At 52.1% G+C, this 14,695-nt stretch overlaps 2 protein-coding genes across 2 annotated transcripts in view; one reads left to right on the top strand and one right to left on the bottom strand.

Moving 5' to 3' along the window:
- LOC137672007 (uncharacterized) overlaps positions 1–14,695 on the bottom strand; it is a 31,619-nt gene that overhangs the window by 14,983 nt on the left and 1,941 nt on the right. The window lies entirely within an intron of this gene.
- SPACA6 (sperm acrosome associated 6) lies at positions 3,253–7,085 on the top strand. The gene is given in 10 exon segments (XM_068415581.1): positions 3,253–3,324; positions 4,036–4,048; positions 4,399–4,611; positions 5,157–5,231; positions 5,560–5,628; positions 5,886–5,899; positions 5,902–5,911; positions 5,998–6,071; positions 6,336–6,443; positions 6,945–7,085. Coding segments are annotated over 10 exon segments (789 nt in total).

Raw genomic sequence — 14,695 nt, forward strand, 5'->3', positions numbered from 1 at the left:
AGCTGATCTGTTAGGTATATTATTTCCCTTTGTTGCAATATTTACTGCACTGAATCTTCTCTTCAGAGCTATAGAAATATTTATTAGTTTAAATATTGCTATTAACTTGAAGTGCATTTGGGAGAAATACACGAGTAAGACAGGTGGTTCTGTCAGTTTTTACATTTATCTTTCAGTGCAACAGGAACTTAGGAAAGGCGATAAAAGAAATAAAAATACAGGATATGCTGCATATAGGTTAGGTAGTGTGGTGGGTTGACCTTGGCTGGCTGACAGGTGCCCACACAGATGCTCTAGCACTCTCCTCCTCAGCAGAACAGCAGGGAAGAAAATAAGATGAAAAAGAACTCGTGGGATGAAAAAAAAAAAGGCAGTTTATTAAAGAATAAACAAAGGCTGCACACAGAAGCAAAAGAAAACAAAAAGATTTATTCTCTACTTCCCATCAGAAGGGAATGTCCAGCCACTGCCTCAGAAGTAGGGTCTTGGCACACGTAGCAGTTGCTCCAGAAGACAAATGCCATAATGGTGAATGCCCCCTCCCCTCCTCCTTTCTCTTAGCTTCTGTTGCTGAGCAGACATCATATGGTATGGAATGTCCCTTTGGTCAACTTGGCTCAGCTGTCCTGGCTATGTCCCCTCTTAAGCTCTTGCCAACCCCCAGCCTACTGGCGTTTTGGGGTGGAGGGAGGCAGTTTGGAGAGACAGCCTTGATGCTGTGGAGGCACTGCTCAGCAGTAGCCGAAACACTGGTGTGTCATCAACACCTTTCTAGCTACAAATACAAAGCACAGCACTATGAGGGCTGCTGTAAGGACAGTGAACTCCATCCCAGCCACACCCAGTACAGCCTTGCATGGTCTGTCCTGGACCCCTGCACACAAAGGAGAGGTGCAATGTGTTACAGTAGAAAAAGCTGCAATGTAAGGATGTCTTCCAAGACATACGCAATAGGACTTGACCAACAGTGGCCTCGCCTGTACGAGTGGGTTTGCTGCTAGAAGAAATCAGACCAAACTGGCTGAAAGTGGCAAAGCTGCTACAAAATTGTGCAAAGTCAGCTAATAAATATGCATTAAGGGTGCTTGCACAGGGGGCTTGCATGTACAAATGCTCATAATTGAATGTTAACAGACAATATCACGGCCAAAGCCAATAGGTTATGTAAATTGTAAAAATGAATATGTGAATAGTCTTCATGTTGCTTACAAGGAATCAAGAGTTGTAACACAAGGGCCTACTCGTGTTCCCAGCTGAGAGCCACCTTTATTGCTGCAATAAAAAAGAGGTTTTAACTAGTGTGTACTTATAATCATAGAATAGTTTGGGTTGGAATGGACTTTTAAAGGTCATCTAGTCCAACCTCCCCTGCAGTATGCAGGGACATCTTCAACTAGATCAGGTTGCTCAGAGCCCTGTCCAACCTGACCTTGAATGTTTCCAGGGATAGGGCATCTACTACCTCTCTGGGCAGCCTGTTCCACTGTTGCACCATCCTCATTGTAAAAAATGTCTTCCTTGTATCTAGTCTAAATCTACCCTTTTTTAGTCTAATATCATTAACCCTTATCGGGTCACTACAAGCCCTACAAAAAAGTTTGCCCCTATCTTTCTTATAAGCCCCCTTTAAGTACTGGAAGGCTGCACTAAGGTCTCCTCAGAGCCTTCTCTTCTCCAGGCTCAACAACCCCAACTCTCTCAGCCTTTCTTCATAGAAGAGGTACTCCATCCCCTCTGATCAATTTTGTGGCCCTCCTCTGGACCTGCTCCAACAGGTTGATGTCTTTCTTCTACTGAAGAGTCCAGAGCTGTACGCAGTATTCCAAGTGGGGTGTTACCAGCGTAGAGTAGAGGGGTAGAATCACCTCCCTCAACCTGCTGGCCACTCTTTTTTTGATGTAGCCCAGGATAGGGTTGGCTTTCTGGGCTGAGAGTGCACATTGCCAGCTCGTGTCCAGCTTTTCATCCACCAGAACCCCCAAGTCCTTCTCGGCAGGGCTGCTCTCAATCTCTTAATTCCCCAGCCTGCATTGATACCAGGGATTGCCCTGACCCAGGTGCAGGACCTCGCACTTGGCCTTGTTGAACCTCATGAAGTTCACATGGGCCCACTTATCGAGCTTGTCCAGGTCCCTCTGGATGCCATCCCATCCCTTGGGAGTGTCAACCACACCACTCAGCTTGGTGTCATCCGCAAACCTGCTGAGCGTGCACTCGATCCCACTGTACATTGGGAAGACACTAAACAGTACTGGTCCCAATATGGACCCCTGAGGGCACCACTTGTCACTGATCTCCATCTGGACATTGAGCTGTTTACCACCACCCTCTGGATGCAACCATCCAACCAATTCCTCATCCGTTGAACAGTCCATCCATCAAATCCATGTCTCTACAATTTAGAGAGAAAGAAGTTGTGGGGGACAATGTCAAAGATGACATCTGTAGCTCTTCCCTTGTCCACTGATGTAGTCATTCCATTATAGAAGACCACTAGGTTGGTCAGGCAAGAATTGCCCTTGGTGAAGCCGTGCAAGTCTCGAATCACCTCCCTGTCCTGTATGAACAGGTTCCTGAGGTGGTCACAAACCTGATCTTCTCTTACAGTGGGAGGGACTTTGCTCCCCCAGTCCCTGCCTTGCAGTCCATTCACTCGAGAGGTGTGGGAAGAGCGGTTTCCTGCGAAGACTGAGGCAGAAAATTGTTGAGTACCTCAGCCTTCTCCTCGTCCATTGCTACCAGTTTGCCAGTCTTGTTCATCGGGGTCGGGGAGAGGGGTACGTTTTCTTTGACCTTCCTTTTCTGGCTGACATACTTATAGAAGCCCTTATTATTCTTTGCGTCCTTTGCCAAGTTCAGTTCCAGCCACACCTTGGCCTTCCTGACCCCATCCCTATACAACCGGGCAACCTCCCTATACTCTCCCCACAATACCTGTCCCTGCTTCCACTGCCTGTGCATTTCATTCTTGCCCTTTAGTTTGACCAGCAGGTCTCAACTCATCCATGCCAGTCCCTTGCCTTCCTTTCCTGATTTCTTACACCTGGTGACTGAGTGCTCTCGCGCTCTGTGGAAAGCATCCTTAAAGATCAGCCAGCTCTGTTATGCTCCCTTGTCCCTGAGGGCAGTTTCCCAGGGGGTCTTATTGACTAACTCCTTGAACAGCTGGAATTTTGCTTTCCTAAAATTCAGGGTCCTGACTTTACTCTTCGCCTGACCCATATCCCTCAAGACTGCGACCTCCACCAGTGCATGATCACTGCAGCCCAGGCTGCCTCCAATCTTGACGTCATCAATTACCTCACCGGCGTTGGTGACGAACAGGTACAGTACCACATCCCCTCTGCTAGGGCTGGTTTAAGAAGTTATCCTCAATGCACTCCAGGAGTCTCCTGGATTGCCTACAGCTCACCGTGCTACTTTTCCAGCAGATATTGGGGTGGTTGAAGTCCCCCAGCAGGACGAGAGCCTGCAAGTATGACGCCCCCTGTAGCTGGAGTAAGAAGGTTTCGTCAACAGGCTGCCCTTGATCGGGCAGCCTGCAGCAGATTCCAACCACAAGATTGCCTTTGTTGCCTCCCATCTCTAATACTTACCCATAAGCTTTCAACCTGCTCGTGGCTGTTCTTCAGAGACAGCTCTTCACAATCTATTAATTTCTTGATGTAGAGGGCAACCCCTCTGCCCCTCCTTCCTCACCTGTCCCTCTGGTGTAGATAGTCATCCACGTTGTCCATTGACTGGTCTTTGACATCCAGACCCTCGTACCTGTTGTAGAGAGGCACCTGGGAAGGCGAGGTGGGCAAGGAGGAGGTTCACCTGCCGCCCCGAGTGTGGGCTTGTCTCCATTCACTCCTGTCCTTTAAGCTACCGCCTTCAGCCTGATGAGGGGAGGATACAGGATCCCCTTAATCTTGTGGTTTTTTTCTGGTGGCTGTTCCTGTTTCTCTCTTGGGGGGGCAGAGCATGGTTCCACCAGTCTATCTCTTTCTCAGACTCCCTGATGCTCCTTAACCTTTTTGCTTCCTCCTGTAGCTCTGCTACCAGGGTGAGCAGATCGCAACTGGTCACAGATTGGAGGGGGTGAAGGTGAGGAATTAGACCCTCTAAATAGAGAGCATTTAGGGTAATGTGACTGGCAGGGACCCAAGGTAGAGGATTTGAGGAGACCAAAATGAGGGACTGGGAGCCCCTTTCGCCAGCCCACATACCCCAGAGGACCCATGTGTCTGGGTATCCCCACTCCTCTCAAGAGGGAACCCAGGCACCTGGGCTCTGCCTAGGAACCCCACTGTCCCCTGGGAACCCAGGCATCTGGGTGCTATGCATTGGGGGCCATGGGATTGTGGTGGATGCCCCTGATGCTGTTGCTGGCCCCCTGGCTCCCTGGAAACCCAGGCATCCAGGCAGGGGAACCTGGCTTGTGGCAGTGGGTTGTCCTGGCACGCTGGCTCCCTGGGGTGCACCCCTGCCTGCTCTGCTTTGGGCCCCCCACTCAGTGGGCATCGCTCTGCCATAACATTACTGCGGCCACCCTCAATGATCCCTGTCATTGACACTGCCTTGCGTCCCTTGCCCAGGCTGCTGTGCTACTCACCTCTGTCAGTGTGGGTGCATCATGGGACCCCAGGGACACCCAGCCCAACAGGGACTCTGCCCCTATCCTGACTGGCACCTCCATCCCACCAGGGACCTCCATCCCAATGGAGACCACCACCCTGAACAGGACCCCAGAGCCCTCTGGAGTTCCCCACTTCAACCAAGGGCCTCACACTGGCACTGGCCAGGATCCCAGGCAGTTGTAGATCCCTTTTGTAAACAGATACCCCAGGCACTCACCCCAGACAAGCACCCTAGGGACTCCCAACCATGTCAAGGTCTCCCGAGTCCTGACCTGGGGAGGGTCAGGACTACCCCCCTGACCCGGGGACCTCTGGGAACCCCAACCCTACCTGGGACCCTGAGAATCACCCAACACTGACCAGGGACCCAGGACCTCAGGAATCCCCAGGAATATCTGACCCTTCCCATTATCCCTAAACCTTGATCAGGACTCCCAGAACCCCCAGAAACCTCCAGTCCTTACTGGACTCTCCCATCCCTGAACCTCCAACCCCAATCCTGTACTGGTCCCAGTGCCCTTGTACTGGTGCCAGGGTCGAGGTAGTGGGAGACACTTTGGGAGATCATCATGGATGCCCTGCATTTTCTGGAGAAGCAGAAGAACGTGAGTGAGCAGGGGACATGTGAGGGGGTAGGGACAGGACATGGGGCATGGGGGATGGGAGGTGGAGGCCTTGAATGGGAGGTGTGGTGAAATACAGGATATATGGAGGTCTGAGGGCTGTAAGGGGATATTTAGGGAATCTTGGGGATATGTGGGCTTCAAGGTATACAATTTCTGGAGGTTTTTGAGGGAGCATTTGGGGATATATGGGACTCCAGGATGGATATATGGAGTCAAGGTGAGTTGTACAGGGGATCTGTGGGGTCCAGGGTGGGTTTATGGGGATCTGGGGGAGGGCACATTGTCTCATCTGGACATCTGGGATACCCCAGAGCCTTTTGAGGTGTCTCTGCAGGAAGCTGTCAACACAATCTGGGTAAAGCTGAGCCAGATGGAGGAAGGTATGGGGCCAGTGGGGTTACCCACCCATAACTCCCTCCCTGGGGATTCCCTAGGACCCTTCACTCAAGGGACTGTGCCAGAAACCCCCACCCTAGACATCTACACCCCAGGGACCCCCTCCCCCCCCGTGCACCCTCATCCTGGAGAAACCCCTAGGGACCCCATCTGGTCTGGACAAGGGCTGAGCCCCGACAGCTCATCACAGGGATGTGGATCCCCAGTGATCCCCAGTCTAATGCTGCTTCCTCCCCACCAGCTCCAGCCTGCATGCCCCGCCCTGTGGTGAGTGTTCATCCCTCTGTCTTGCCAACCCTTGTCCCCTAGTACATCTCCCATGCCCTTGGGACCACCAAGTCTCTTCCTCCCAGTGTACCAGCGAGCCGCCTGCGTCTTCCAGTGTGCTACCTGCCACCTTGTGGACTGCCAGTTTCCCCTGGACTGCCCAACTATGGGGCCATGGCAGACCCAGGCATCCAGGCTGGGCCAAGCCCCACCCGGGAGCTGAGTGCCTTCAGGGCTCTGGGGGCAACCCTCATTTCTCACATGTGGGCATGCCAGCTGGGCCCACCATGAGTGCACAAGAGCATGCCAAGATGCACACCTACCGGTCCCCACTGAGAGCGCATGAGCACGTGCAGATTCACAAGAGCACAATCATTTCTGTAAGTGCTTGAGCAGATGTGAACTCACGTGCCTGTCAATGCTGCCAGTGCAGGACACGTGGGTCCATGCAGATAAAGCCATCACACTGCACTGCGATGTGCCCTTCGCCACCCGCCCCGACCTGCCCGTTACTTGGATGTTTGCCAAAGGTGTGAGTTGCACATGCATGTGCAAGGGTTTACGTAGACATTCATGAGAGGACTGGGCATGGGGAGCAAGGCCTGCATGCACACAGCTATGTGCTTGGCGTGAGGACTATCAATAGATACAGGTATTGCTTATACAGTAGATATGTGTGCTATAAGTAGCATGTGTGTAAGGATGCACAGGATGCAAGCGAGTGCTCACCCATGTGAAGGGTGCACACAAGCAGGAGGCAGGTCACTCGTGTGTTTGCAGATTCATGTGCACTTGTGTGCACGTGTGTGAAGGAAGTGACTTTTGTGTGTGTGCTCTGCTTGTGCATCCCTGCGTGCACACACACAGAGCACGTGGGACATGAGGTGCATGCACGTGCACGAGCAAAAGGTACAAGAAGCATGAAGGGGACATGATGAACATGCGCAGGACACGGATGCCTTTGCACACACATGTATGCTGGTTTGTGTGCCTGGTGGACCAGGCTGTGCTGATGTGTTCCCCCATGCCCCAGCTGCACACACAGGATCTGGCACTGTTTGAGGAGCTGCAGGGGAGTGCGGAGGGACCTTTCAGTCTGACCCTCCAGGAGCCCACTCCAGGAACCATCATCTGTCACCTGGGCATCCTCTCTGAGCCCTTGGTCCACAAGTAATTCTACCCCAACGGTGCACCCAGACACCTGAGTGCCCTGGGGCAGTGAGCAGTGTGGGGTGGAGCGGGACCCCAGACACCTGGATTCATGGGAGAGGGGTGTGAGCAGGGTGCCAGGACACCTGAGTCCATGATGGACACATAGAGTATATCAGGTGTTCCCTGATGCCTGGCTCTTCTGGGGGCAGTGGGGCATGTGGGGTGGAGCAGGGACCCCCAGACACCTGGGTCCCTGGGGACAGTGAGGTCTGTGGCTGGAGGAGGTGCTGCAGGGACACCTGGTCCCTGAGGGCAGTGCCCCATGACCTGAGGTGCCTGGGTCCCCACAGTATTAGGGGAAAGCATGGAGACAGAGCAGGGACTCCAGGCTCGCTTCAGATCTGTGCTGTGCTGGCCCCACGGCAGGAGCTCCCTGCACCACACAGCATCGCTGGGGCTGGGGTTGGCCCTTGGCTCCATGGCGCTCATGCTGCTGCTGGTGTGAGTCCTCCTGACCTGGTAAACCTTACCCTCAGACCAGCATGGGACTCCCAAACCCCCCTGGACCCTCAGTCCCTCGTAATTCCCTACAAATGTAAGGGAACACAGGTGTCCCCCTGGCCATAGACTTCTGGGACTTCTAAACTCAGAGAACCCCCTCTTTCCCCCTGGGACTCCCATTGTCTTCTGGCCCATTCCGGGACCCCTCCCTTGCACCCAGGATCACTCCAGGCTGCCTTGCTTCCCACAGGTTCCCTAATTGCCCCTGAGACCCTGCCACTTTCCTCCATTTTCCCCAGAACCCCCCACTGTCCCTTTGGGGGCCCCAGTTCCAGTCAGTTGACCCAGTTGCCCCCAGAGTCCCATACTTTCACCCTTAGACCCATCATTTACTCCCAGAACCCTCCAGTTGCTCCTTGGGCCCCCCTGTTGCCCCCAGGGTCCCATACTTTCCCCCTTAGACCCATTTTCCCTTAGACTTAAGGAAAAAAAGAGAGCCTACTTGCTCTGGAAGAAGGATCAGGTAACTTGGGAGGTCTATAGGGATGTTGCCAGGTCTTGTAGGGAGAAGACTAGAAGGGCCAAAGCTCAATTAGAGCTCGATTTGGCTGCTACGGTCAAAGATAACGAAAAAAGCTTTTACAAATACATTAACAGCAAAAGGAGGGTCAAGGAGAGCCTCCACCACTTGCTGAATGAGGAGGGTAGTGTAGTGTCAGGGGATGAGGAAAAGGCAGAGGTGCTCAATGCCTTCTTTGCCTCAGTCTTTAATGTCAAGATCGGTTGTCCTCAGGAGACTCGGCCCCCAGAGCCTGAAGTTAGGGACGGGGGGCTGTGTGAACCCCCCGTAATCCAGGAGGAGACGGTTAGTGACCTGCTGTGCCAGTTGGACACCCACAAGGCTATGGGCCCGCATGGGATTCACCCCAGAGTAAAGAAGGAACTGGCAAATGAACTTGCCAAACCACTCTTGATTATCTACCGGCAGTCCTGGTTAACTGGAGAAGTTCCAGCTGACTGGAAATTAGCAAATGTAACGCCCATCTACAAGAAGGGGCGGAAGGATGATCCAGGGAACTATAGGCCTGTCAGCCTGACCTCGGTGCCAGGCAAGGTGATGGAACAGATCATCCTGAGTGCCATTACACGGCACATGCAGGACAATGGGGGCATCGGGGCCAGCCAACATGGATTCATGAAAGGCAGGTCCTGCTCGACCAACCTGATCTCCTTCTATGACAAAGTGACCCGCTTAGTAGATGAGGGCAGGGCTGTGGATGTAGTCTATCTAGACTTCAGTAAGGCATTCGACACTGTTCCCACAGCATCCTCCTGGAAAAACTGGCTGCCCGGGGCTTGGATGGGTGGACTCTTCGATGGGTTAAAAACTGGCTGGATGGCCGAACCCAGAGAGTGGTGGTGAATGGGGCAAAGTCCAGCTGGCGGCCGGTCACTAGCGGTGTTCCCCAGGGCTCAGTTCTGGGGCCGGTGTTGTTCAATATCTTTATAGATGATCTAGACGTAGGGATTGAGTGCACCCTCAGCAAATTTGCAGATGACACCAAGCTGGGTGGCAGTGTCGATCTGCTGGAGGGTAGGAAGGCCCTTCAGAGGGATCTGGACAGGTTAGATAGACGGGCCGAGACCAACGGCATGAGGTTCAACAAGAACAAGTGCCGGGTCTTACACTTGGGCCACAACAACCCCATGCGGCGCTACAGGCTGGGGGAAGAGTGGTTAGAAAGCGGCCCGGTGGAAAGAGACCTGGGGGTGCTGATCGACAGCCGGCTAAACATGAGCCAGCAGTGTGCCCAGGTGGCCAAGAAGGCCAATGGCATCCTGGCCTCTGTGAGGAATAGTGTAGCCAGCCGGTCTGGGGAAGTGATCGTCCCTCTCTACTCGGCACTGGTGAGGCCGCACCTTGAATACTGTGTTCAGTTGTGGGCCCCGCACTTCAAGAAAGATGTTGAGGTGTTGGAGCGAGTCCAGAGGAGGGCAACCAAGCTGGTGAAGGGTCTGGAGGGTCTGACCTACGAGGAATGGCTGAGGGAGCTGGGGTTGTTTAGCCTGGAGAAGAGGAGGCTCAGAGGTGACCTTGTTGCAGTCTACAACTACCTGAAGGGAGGTTGTAGTGAAGTGGGAGCCGACCTCTTCTGCTAGGCAACTAGTGATAGGACAAGAGGACACAGCCTCAAGCTTCGCCAGGGGAGGTTCAGGTTGGACATTAGGAAGAATTTCTTCTCAGAAAGGGTCATTAGACATTGGAAGGGGCTGCCCAGGGAGGTGGTGGAGTCACCATCTCTGGAGGGGTTTAAGAAAAGACTGGACATGGCACTTAGTGCCATGGTCTAGGTGGCATGGTGGTGTCAGGGCAATGGTTGGACTCAGTGATTCCAGAGGTCTCTTCCAACCTGATTGATTCTGTGATTCTGTGATCAGTTGTTCCCAGGACCCTCCAGTTGTCCCTTGGGCCCCACAGATGCCTCATGATCCTCCCGCTCCCCAGGATGGGGATATAGTGTCTCCTCCCCCCTCCTCCTCTTTCTCCATTCCTCCTTCTGCCTCCCAGGGCCACCTGGCAGTGCCGGAGTCTCCCAGATCCCAATGACCCCCAGACATCCCACAGACCTGGACAACAAGGACCCCCAGGGGATTTCAGATGCCTGGATTTGCCCTAGGGGATCTTGCCACATGGATCCATCTCTGAGGACCAAAATTTCTGCAATTGCTTTTCATGCATTGTGGGGTGGCACGTGCAAATGGGAACAGTCTAAAAACAGAACTACAGAGTTCTAAAAATCTGGATTATGCTGGAGATAGAGATCTGGGGGTCTTGGGCTTGCATATGCAAATCTGGGCTTGCATACAGAAAAACTGCATACTGGGCAGCACATCAGCAGTCCAAAATATAGTTCTGACACTCCTGACCCTGCATTTCAACAGCTAGCACTAAGGGAAGGTCAGACTGCCACCTGTAGGACAGCTTTCTCTTGATACTGATGTATCCAATATACTCATGTATAATAATACCTTTATATGTCATGGCCACTACAAATGCCAAGTTGCTTTCTCCTCTGACTGTTTACCTAAAAGCATTTTATCACATATTTACTTTTATACCACTATGTAACCTAGTTCACTTCAATTTGGTAATTTTGATAAATCGCTGCTATAGATTTTTTTAGACATTATATCTGTAACAAAACATCCAAATAGTAGAGGAAGATTGCTATATGATTCCTTGAAGAAGAGATTTAAAAAAAAAAATCTCCCTTAAGACTGTGATCACGGTATCTCCAGTGTTCTATGTTGCCTTTAAATGCTAGACTTATGTTAGAAAAAACAACTACCAGAAAAATATGAAAAAACAGTCTTCAAATGCAGTACAGGCAGAGTATGCCCATATCCCGCTGGTGCATTCAGTCCCAAGCAATTGGTAAAATGCTTCCGTCACCTGGGTTGACATTCCAGCTTTATTTAAATCTGCCGTGCTGTCAGTGCAGGTTATGGTTGAGGAGCCTGAGCTGCAATCTCTGGGCTGAAGCCCCAGCCTGCACTCCCCCATCCCGCAGAGGCCAGTCCTGACCCAAGCAAGGACCTTCTCCTCTTGCGGTCATCTGAGAACACAACAGAGCCACCACCTGCTCATCCTGGAGGCTGCAGCTTACATTTCTCATCCAAGTAATAATATTTCCCATTAGGAACAGACTGTGGTTTTGTGATCCCTGCCTATTTCTCCTGCTGCTAAGAAGTGGACTTGGGGGGCAGGGGGAGTGGAGATCACAGTCCTTTCAGGCACAGGGTTCCCTCAGGAGGATGGCTGGGTGAAGCAAAGGGAAGGGGATGAAACTCTTCCCATCCTGAATGCTGATGACAGGAGCGTACGCAACTGGCAAAGGAGGGTGGTAGAAAGATGTAGCCACTGACCATGGGCTCTCGCTTCCTCTCAAACCTCCCGGGCTCTTTTCCTGTCTCTGCCCCAGGCCACGGTGAGCACTGGAGGGGCTCACCACAGCATGGAGCAGCTGAGGGCAGAAAGGGAGCTGGTTTGCTGTAGTCCCACAGCGGAGGGTTTGCTACACAGTCATTTGCTATACGGAGCACAGCGACCCTGTCCTCTGGGACCCTGACTTGTCGCATGCTCTGGAGCTGTTTTCGGGGGGCTCAGCTGTACAGCAGCAGCTCAGACAGCCTTGCTGGAGCTCTAGCATAGGACCCATCAGCTGCCAAACACAAAATCCAATTCCTGAGACTGTCCAAAGGGACTGACTGACCCAAGGGAATGAGCCCTTACAGCCCACTGCGGGTTGGGGCTGACTGAGGGTCTCATTGATGAGATGGCCAGAGTGGACCCTTCCCAGAGACTGAGGCAGCTCTCCGGCCTGACCATCACTTTGGAGAGGAGGCTGGCAGTGCATCCGAGAGCATACCAGCATCCTCAGAGGTGATATGCCATACTCTGCACAACCTACCTTGCCACCCCAAGCAGAGGAACCCATGGAAGTGGGGGCCACCAGCCCACACTCCTCACCCCAAGAGCAGAAATGTAGATAGAGGCAGGGTACATGTTTTTATTACATATGTTTACATTATGTTTTTCTTATATATTCCCTGCAAACAAGCAAGAAATCAAGCAAAAGTAGCAGAAGGCTTGTGTGGATGTTCAAGGAGTTCCTGAGTAAACTCAGACATATCAAGGAAGTGTTCAGCAGGTGGAAGCAGGGTATGATGGCTGATGAAATAAAGAGATGCTGTCCAGTCGTTCAGGGATGGGACTGGGAAAGTCAAGGCTGGCCTGGAGTTGAATCTGGCAAGGGATGTGAAGGGCAGTAAGAAAGATTTCTACAAGTATATAAACAAAAGGAATACTAGTGAAAATGTGGACCTGCTGCTGAATGGGGATTCAGGGGCCCTGGTGACACAGGACATGGAAAGGTACTCAGTGACTTCCTCACTTCTACCTTTACTGGGAAGACCAACCTTCAGGAGTCCCAGGCCCAAGAGATCAGAGGGAAAGTCTGAAGCAAGTAAGACATACTCTTGGTGGAAGAGGAACAGGTTCGGGAATACTTAAGCAAACTGGACATACACAAGTCCATGGGCCCTGACGGGATACACTCGCAAGTGCTGAGGGAGCTGGCCAATGACATTGCAAGGCCACTCTCAATAATCTTTGATTGATCCTGGCAACTGGGAGAAGTGCCTGAAGACTGGAGGAAAGTAAATGTCACTCCTATCTTCAAGAGCAAGAAGGAGAACCCAAGGAAGAACAGGCTGGTCAGACTCACCTTGATCCCTGGGAAAGTGATGAAGCAGCTAGTCCTGGAAACCATTTCCAGGCACATGAAAGACAAGAAGGTGATCTGGAGTAGTCAGCATGGATTTATAAAGGGGAAATCACGTTTAAGTAACCTAATAGCGTTCTGCAATGAGGGACTAACATGAGGGATGAGGGGAGAGCAGTGGATATTGTTTACCTCGGTTTTAGTAAGGTTTTGACACTGTCTCCCAAAACATCCTAACAGACAAACTGGCAAAATACAGGTTAGATGAGTGAACAGGGAGGTGGACTGAAAACCAGCTGAATGGACAGGCCCAGAGAGTGCTGATCAGTGGCACAAAGTCCAGCTGCACATCAGTCACCAGTGGGGTACTCCAGGAGTCAATCTTGGGGCCACTCATCTGCAAGGTAGGTCTGTGAAAAAGGACATGGAGATCCGGGCGGGCAAGAAACTGACCATCAGCCAGCAATGTACGGTCATGGCAAAGAATGCCAACAGCATCCTGGGCTGCATTAGGAGGACTGTCGCCAGCAGGCCGAGGGGGGTGAACCTTTCCCTTTATTCAGCACTGGTGAGGCCATACCTGGAGTCCGGTTCTGGGTTCCCAGTGTGAGAGACACATGGACATGCTAGACAGAGTCCGTCAAAGGGCCACAAAGATGACTGAGGGACTGGAGCATCTCTCCTTTGAGGAAAAGCTGAGAGAGATGGGACTGTTTAGCATGGAGAAGAGAAGGCTCAGAGGCGGATCTTATCAATGTATATTCATACCTGAAGGGACAGAATGAAGAAGTGGGAGCCAGGCTCTTTCCAGTGGTGCCCAGTGCCAGGACAAGAGGCAATGGGCACAAATTGACATACAGGCAGTTCCATCTGAACACAAGAAAACACTTTTTAACTGTGGTGACCAAACACTGGCACATGTTGCCCAGGGAGGGAGTCTCGATCCTTGGGGATATTCAAAACCCAACTGGACACCTTCCTGGGTGGCCTGCTGTAGTTGACCTTTCTTGAGGAGGGGCTGGACCAGGTGAGCTCAAGAGGTCCTTTCACATCTTGCTATCACATCCCAATGAGATGGCAAGAGAGGCCATCACATTGCCACCTGCCTCAGCAAACCCCTTGTTTTCCCAGTGCCAGAAAAATTCTTACCTCAATGGCAGCAAAGAGGGCCTGATCAGACCACACTTATTAAGGTCTCACATTGCAGTATCCCCTATCCTCACCCTTCTGGATGGGCACACCATCCAAAACAATCCTCCAGTTGAATCAAGGGCCTCACATAGGTTTGTGGCCTCTGAATTTGTGCAGAGCACCCAGACCCTTACCCAAACACTGTCACTGTTACAGACGGGCGAAGAACACATGGTGGGGCCATAACCCAAGAGACCTTAGAGTAACCATGGCACTTGGGCACCCAGAGACTCTGTCCTTTGGCCCTAGTTAGAGAAGTATAAACCTGTCTTTAATGGGTACTTAGGATCCTTGTGCTTCCCTGCGGGAAGGGAAGACCCACATCCTGAGGCAGGAGCTGGCCCCAGGAGCCATCAGGGGTTGCTTCCCCTACCACAGGGCTCTGCATGGGTTGTTCCAGAGATTCCCGTGTTACTGCTTGTGAGGGTGGGCCAATGCCAGCGCCCTTGAGTCCTTCCCCACTTCTCAGAGTGTAGTTCGCTGAGTTAAGGAGTTTAGCTGGCCACATCCAAAGTCAGCTCCTTCACTGAAAAGGGCTATTGTGAAAAAAGCTGAAAGTGAGGCCCTGCTTATCCCTCCCCTGGAGAGCTGCTTTTAGGCTGTGCCTTTACTACTGGCTACCTGGCAGCTGTGCAGCAGCTATGTCTGTGCCAGT

This window comes from Nyctibius grandis, chromosome 18 (genome assembly GCF_013368605.1).
Source record: "Nyctibius grandis isolate bNycGra1 chromosome 18, bNycGra1.pri, whole genome shotgun sequence".
In the NCBI taxonomy this organism is placed as follows: Eukaryota; Metazoa; Chordata; class Aves; order Nyctibiiformes; family Nyctibiidae; genus Nyctibius; species Nyctibius grandis.